The sequence below is a fragment of the Sinocyclocheilus anshuiensis genome, unplaced genomic scaffold (assembly GCF_001515605.1).
Source record: "Sinocyclocheilus anshuiensis isolate Anshui unplaced genomic scaffold, SAMN03320099.WGS_v1.1 scaffold1177, whole genome shotgun sequence".
In the NCBI taxonomy this organism is placed as follows: Eukaryota; Metazoa; Chordata; class Actinopteri; order Cypriniformes; family Cyprinidae; genus Sinocyclocheilus; species Sinocyclocheilus anshuiensis.
The window spans coordinates 1-7,257 of record NW_015554138.1 but is presented as its reverse complement, the minus strand read 5'-3'; the positions used below and the strand labels follow the sequence as shown (position 1 = coordinate 7,257).

The following is a 7,257-nucleotide window of genomic DNA, read 5'->3' as shown; positions in this document are numbered from 1 at the left end:
TATATAGTATCTAAAATATTCAAAAATATTATGTCCAAAAATAAAAAAATATTTTATTTTCAATTTACAGTAAAAACGTCAGGTGTGGTTGCCAGAAATTCACCTTAAAAAATGCAGTGTCAGTGTTGAGACAGATGATATATGGTGCTTGAATATTTGACAACTTATGACCGCATATTTCATTAAGTGATATAATGATAATATTCCAAGCTACTCAAAGTACCAAAATCTGCTTTTTACCTTAAATGACAGTTCACGCCCATCATAATATTATAAATAAGAAACATAATTAAAATAGGAAACAAAACTATTTATATAAAATATAGTCATATGTCATGCACCACACAGGGACTTTTACTGTAATTTATAAGATATTTCTGTATATTTCTATATATAGTTTTACTGTAAAATTACGTATAATGCAGTGTTAAACAATTGTGGATTTGTTTTTACAATATGTATTTTTTTTATTTTTGTAGATTTTATAATTTTTTTTACAGTGATGATTATAGATTATGTAGTGTTCAAAATGAACAAAAAAAATGAAAAAAAAAAAAATAATAATAATTGGTAGAACAAGAATTTAAAGTAATTGTAATTTTTTTTTTTTAAATGTTCAAGTAATGTTCCAGCAACACACGTTTGCAAAACTTCATCTGATACATTTACATTCAGACATTTGAAGTGTGTTCAAACACTTTTAAGGCCACATACTTTTTGCACACATGACCAATACAGTCTCTGTCATTCCCATAACAAACCGAAGATCCTCTATTGGAAATATCCACAATAAGTGCGTGCTGCAAAGGAAGGAGTCTCTGTCCTTCCTCTCGTGTTCGGTCTTAATTTTCCATTCACAGTACAGCCAGACTTCCAGGGTGTGGAAATCTTGTGGCTGGCGGGAATTAGTCACTACTCAAACAAGCACAAATCTCACAGGCAACACGGCTAAAGCAACGGAAAATCACTTCGACTAGAAGCGTGGGAGGAAAGAGTTAGTCTGAAGCTTCAAACGCCATCAGCCATAGGCAGCTTATAATTTGATGCAGTTGATGCATACAAACATCTCGACTGGTGTAACTCTAACTCTACAATCTACACGTGTTTCCTCGCAGGTGCTAACATTTTGAGGGACTCCTCTGGAAATGTGAAGCTGGGAGATTTTGGGGCTAGCAAGCGCATTCAGACCATCTGCATGTCCGGGACGGGAATCAAATCGGTCACCGGCACCCCCTACTGGATGAGCCCGGAAGTCATTAATGGAGAAGGCTACGGACGCAAAGCAGATATTTGGTGAGATCTGTTGCATTTTATGCAAATCAGTGTTATTTTAGTATCATTGAGATACGATTTCATTGAGTTTCAATGTCCCTTACGTCTCTCTCTCTCTCTCTCCTCAGGAGTGTTGCCTGCACGGTTGTAGAGATGCTAACCCAGAAGCCCCCGTGGGCTGAATATGAAGCAATGGCAGCCATTTTCAAGATCGCAACCCAGCCGACTAAGCCAAACCTGCCCGAGGGTGTGTCCGACGCATGCAGGGACTTCCTGTGGCAGATCTTTGTGGAAGAGAAATGGCGGCCCACTGCCGAGAGGCTTCTCAGCCACCCTTTTGTCCAGGGCAGCTTCTGATCATACAGATCTCTCTGGAATCCCCAGGGAAAACCACACACCTGCCCGGCGCAGACGATCACCACTCTGCCTTCCAGGGTCCGGAGAAACCCACCAACCAGCCAACTAAGAACAAACGTGACCACAACGAGGGGGTGTGTATCTCCCTAACGCAGCTCGACAAATATCATGGACAGCAAAATGCTGATAGAGCTTCCCGTATTGTTAATCAGAGTCAGAGCCCTGTCCCAAATGATGCACTTCATTTCACGAACGTCATTTCATGAGCTACACCCCTTTTGCTAAATAGAGCCTTTTTACATTTTCAGGGCTCTCAGGAGCAGAAGTTAGGTAAACTTCAACAGCAAATATAATTTGGCATTCCCATTAGCTCCAAAAGCAAAAGAAAAAAATCCATGATAGCATCTCCATGACTTTCCAAAAGAGGAAAAATAAAATGGAGAGATTACTTATAGCAGTCAGAAGAGAGAATGATGTCAAATGTCAGCAGTGTTAATTATTATTTTGTAATTTACTGTCAAGGTATTATAACAAATCATAGCACTATAAATACATATTAAATGTATAAAAAAAAAAAATGAAAATATGACAAACTTATTGGGCACACTATTACCCAACATTCCTTGTGACAAACTGTATAAACTTTTAAAGGGCAGTGAGAGCTGAGAGTGGGTTGGTGACATCCCAAATCTATTCATTTATCCAAAAATAAATGTAAATGAATTCAGTACAACTGTTCTTATAATTAAGCCTCATTAAAATAATTAAATGTTGGGAAAACAACAACAACAACTTAAGTAGTTTGGCATAGTATAGAATTATTAATGGTTAAAAATAATAAATACTTTCAAAATGTTATGTGGTGTGACTCCCGAAAACCTTAATATTTCTGATTTAATCATTTATGGTATTTCTAAGAAAACCTTGTAAAAATCACAGCACAAAAAATGAGTTCACATTAATGGCAAATATAAAAAATGATAAAGATGTGTACACTCAATGTGTATTTAACATGTAAGGATGTTATTATTTTTTACTTGATGGTTACACCACATTACATTTTTATAGGCATTTTTAAAAAATGGTATAAAGGTTTTATTTTAAACCATAAAATGCATTACTAAAAACGTCCACAGTTTTATAAAGTACATTTGAAACATTTTTTCCTTTTCTTTATAATGGACACTCCTATTTGTCATTGCCATTTGGGACAGAGCTTTTGGCTAGGGATTGATACAATGCAGTCAAAGTGCCAACACTTACTATACTGGCACAGAATGGCACATAAAGTGTCACTGCCCAAACAATGCTGATTACAATAGCTTAGTTTACATGCATTACTGCCGGTTGGCTTTATCTGATCCCCTGATGCACTTGAAACCAGCCCAAGCGCTCTGATGCGATACTACAGGGGTTTCTGGACAAATCACATACGGTCTGTGTTTGGCACAAATGTATTAAGGTGGTCTTTTGTTTAACAGAATTCATTTGGTCATAAAAGAGAGTTGATTTTGATTATGGCTCATGTACCTCTGTATCCCTGGGCCCAATCCTGAGTGTCATTGAAAGTACCTAGAAAAGACCTCATGGAGCAATTATAATGATATATGTACTGTACAATACTCATTTGAGTAATTTTTGGTTAAGATTACAGTGTTTGATGGTTAGAATCTAACCAAATAAGAATGACACAGAGTAAGACATATGCAACCACCAAAGTGGTATGAGACAGAGAAATGTGTCATTTTTCCATGTCTTTTTAGCTAATGAAGACTGTATAAACACATCTTTTTTTATATTGTGTAACATTTTAGTTAAAGCACTCTTTACCCACAGATAATCACTGTACATAAGTTCCCATTGCACTCTTGGACTCATGCATAGAGCACATAGGATAATCAGCTGAGATATTTTTATACATTTTTTTAAAATTCACGTTTGGAATGACAGTACCAAACTTTTTGTATTATTATAAAAATTACCCTAAAGTGTCAAAGCAATATTTGAGAGAAGACTACTACGGCTGGTGTGTTAGCATTCTTGTACTGTTCACTCAGTCGAATACAACCAAAGAGCGAGATGCTTGAATTATGAATTTGGTCACTTCAGAACTGTTCGGTGTCTTGATTTGTAACCTATTTGGTGAGTTTCTTTCTTTTGTTGACTCAAACTATTCTTTGCTGATGTGCAGACATTTACCTTATCATTATGAAAATAAACACAATGTAACAAAAAAGTTAAAGCAATAGTTCACCCAAAAATGAAAATTTGCTGAATTTACTCACCCTCAGGCCATTTAAATTTGATTCTTAATATGAACAGATTTGGAGAAATTTTGCATTACATCACTTGCTCACAATGCACTCTCGCGCACTCTGCAGCGAATGGGTGCCGTCAGAATGAGAGTTCAAACAGCTGATAAAAACGTCACAATAATCCAGAAGTAATTCACACGATTACAGTGCAGAGAAAAGCTGCCGTGTTTAATATTTGTAATAAACAAATCCATAGTTAATACGTTTTGGACTTTCATTCTGACGGCACCCATTCACTGCAGGGGATCCACTGATGTAATGCTAAATTGATCCAAATCTGTTCTGATGAGGAAACAAATTCATCTACATCTTGGTTGACCTTGGATGACATTTTTGGATTAACTATTCCTTTAAACATACATTGTCTTATATGACATATTATATTGTCCAGATGTAAATGTTAAACTTTAAACACTTGATTCTATGATTGCTGTTTTTTATGTTCTGAACTCGAAAAAATACACCAGCAGCAATTAATGTTGCAATTAGTGCCTTCTGTGATGCCCTTATTCTGAGAGGTCAGTCATTTTAAAAACATTTAGCGGTGGAATGTGTTTTCTGATGTCCTTCAGGTGGTTTCAGTATCTCGCATTGATGCTGTCAAAGACATTTGCTGAAGATCTTTTAGAGGGTTAGAGGAAGAGGATTGTATTGTAAATACATACTGTACCGAGCTGTCATAATGTTTCATTGTATTCATAGTACCTTAGTCACAGTATATTATTATTGTTCTGATTGTGGAGAGGTCTGGGTTTCAGATGATCTCAGCTGAGGGTGAACAGACCACGCTGGTTTTTGAGGGGCTAAGCATGAAGAATTCTGTGCTGCCTTGATGAAAAAGCCTGGAACGTTTATCAGTGATTTTGTACATTTGAATAAATAAATCGATTGTCTAAAACCAGCTTCTGTGTTTATTCTGTGGGATTTGGTTTTTAACATGAAAAATTGTAATGTTATTAACTTGTCAGTAGCAAATACATTATGATATAATAACTTATATGCATATACAGATTTTCATCTTTTGCATCATTTTTAAATGTTACATTTTCATATCATTGCTCTTTTGTTGATTTTGATTGCTTCCATTGTCCTCATTTGTAAGTCGCTTTGGATAAAAGTGTCTGCTAAATGTCTAAATGTAAATGTAAAAAAAAAAAAGAAAAATTTTAAAATTAGCCTACATAATTAAGCTTACAGTGGTCAATAACACATTAATACACTTTGAATAACTAATATGAACTGAATGAATTTCATACGTAGGTTATTTTATTCCATTAGATACAAAATATCAAACCATGTTGCATCTGCTAACAAATGATGCTGGAGCTTTTTTTTTCTTTCTCTCAAATCTAACTTTTTTGAATCATTTTGGCAATTGAGCGAAAGTTCTCAAAACGATTTTTACCAAATCTGACAGCCATGTCTATGAACACTATGAACTATCTATTGTTTTAGCTTGAACCTATTTTACTTTTTCATATGAAATAATCGTTATTTGTTGTAAGTGATATATTTGTTATATCGTGTAAAACATTCCTGTTCATGTTTAACTGTAGCTAGTCTAAATACATGTACGTCATTATTTTAAGAGTTCATTGACAGAGCAAGTTTAGTAAGAAGGGCACGCGACGCACATGCGCTTTCAGATCGCATGTTTGGTAACCTCTCACGCACGTTACCTAAACGTGCCCTGACACACTTCCACCGCTGGTCTGTCTGTCTGCATGCTCAACATAAACACGACCGCTTGAGACTTCTTTAAAGACCTATTTCCAGTGCTCTGCATTTATCCCATCCAAAGTGCACACACACAGCAGTGAACACACACACACCGTGAACACACACCCGGAGCAGTGGGCAGCCATTTATGCTGGTCTAGTCTAATCCTGGTTTAGTCTAAGCCCTGTCTGTGAAACCAGGCCATACTGTTTATAATAACTCGGTGCATATATATATATATTTTACATTCAGCCGTATTTTTAATGCTGTCTTTAATTCATTTGTTTTTTTGTAATAATTTAATATATTTATATAGTATATCTCTCGCTCTCTCTCTGGCAATAACATTTAAAACTAATTAAAATATAATAAATTATTACAAATACAAATGAATTAAGGGGAGAGCTTTAATACAAAAATGGAAATGACATTTATTAAATATTAAATAATATCTAATGTTTGAATTATGTTTATTCAATTTAAAAGTACTTTATTGGCATGATTGTGTTTAGATACGATATTATGTATGCATGTAGGTATATGACACCTAGCAAACCTTTAATCTGTTCAGTTAGTAAACAAATGTTAATTCTATGAACTGGGCAAATGAACTGCAGTGCTTACTTTGACAAGTTAAGCTTTGTTGGACCTATTAGAAAAACATGACAAACTGGTTTTGTTTGACCTCATTCATCTAGGTGTTTCATTGGGCTCAAAGGAATGCCGATCACATAATCCCCCTCTACTGCTTCGACCCGCAGCATTACCAGGGCACCTATCACTTCAACTTTCCTAAGACTGGTCCGTTCCGTTTACGTTTCCTCCTGGACAGTGTGAAAGACCTGAGGGCCACACTGAAGAAACGGGGCAGGTGGGAATTTCATTACACACTTTCTGTCTACATACTGATGTTATATGATTAATATGTATTTATATGCCTTTGTGCAGCACACTGTTGGTGAGACAAGGGAAGCCGGAGGATGTTGTTAGTGATTTGATTCAGCAGCTGGGTTCAGTCACAGCTGTGGCTTTTCATGAGGAGGTGCGTTTCAGAGCCATTAACAGCCAGCATTGATCATATAGGCTCTGTGGCCACATATAGTGCTGAAAGCTGGGAATGTAAAGTGCAGTCTGACACTTTCTGTCTATTTCCTGAAGGTGGCGTCAGAGGAAAAGTCAGTGGAGAAGAAGCTAAAGGACATCTGCTGCCAAAACAAAGTCAAAGTTCAGACTTTCTGGGGTTCCACACTTTAGCACAGAGATGATCTGCCATTCAGTCACATTAGAGGGTAGGACAAGTGTTGCAGTGTTATTTTACTATTATTTATATACTATTATAGTATATATTAATATTTTGAATAAGCTTATTTTTTATATTGTCAGTTTTCATTTTAATTGTAAGTTTTGATAATTTTGTTATGTGCTTTTTTTCAAGTTTATTATTATTTTTTTTTTTATATTTATTTTTTGCTCCCATTTATTTTTTTGTTTTTAAGTTTAAATTTTTGTTTTGAGTTTTTTTATGTTTAAAGGGGTCATATGATGTTGCTAAAAGAACGTCTCAGGTTACTTATGTAACCATGGTTCCCTGAGT

The 7,257-nt window shown here is 35.5% G+C and overlaps 1 protein-coding gene and 1 long non-coding RNA gene across 2 annotated transcripts in view; both read left to right on the top strand.

Annotated features, from left to right (window-relative positions):
• The window catches only part of LOC107670426 (mitogen-activated protein kinase kinase kinase 3-like), a 68,905-nt gene extending 66,837 nt beyond the window's left edge, over positions 1-2,068 (top strand). The window contains exons 17-18 of the mRNA XM_016463029.1: positions 1,116-1,293; positions 1,401-2,068. Of these exons, the coding sequence (XP_016318515.1) occupies positions 1,116-1,293; positions 1,401-1,629 (407 nt within the window). The 3' untranslated portion in view covers positions 1,630-2,068. The remainder of the gene's footprint in view (positions 1-1,115; positions 1,294-1,400) is intronic.
• Positions 2,069-6,365: 4,297 nt separating this feature from the next.
• Positions 6,366-6,948, top strand: LOC107670422 (uncharacterized). Its single transcript, XR_001632092.1, has 3 exons — positions 6,366-6,534; positions 6,612-6,705; positions 6,822-6,948. It is a non-coding gene; the product is annotated as an uncharacterized LOC107670422 (long non-coding RNA).
• The last annotated feature ends 309 nt before the right edge of the window (positions 6,949-7,257 follow it).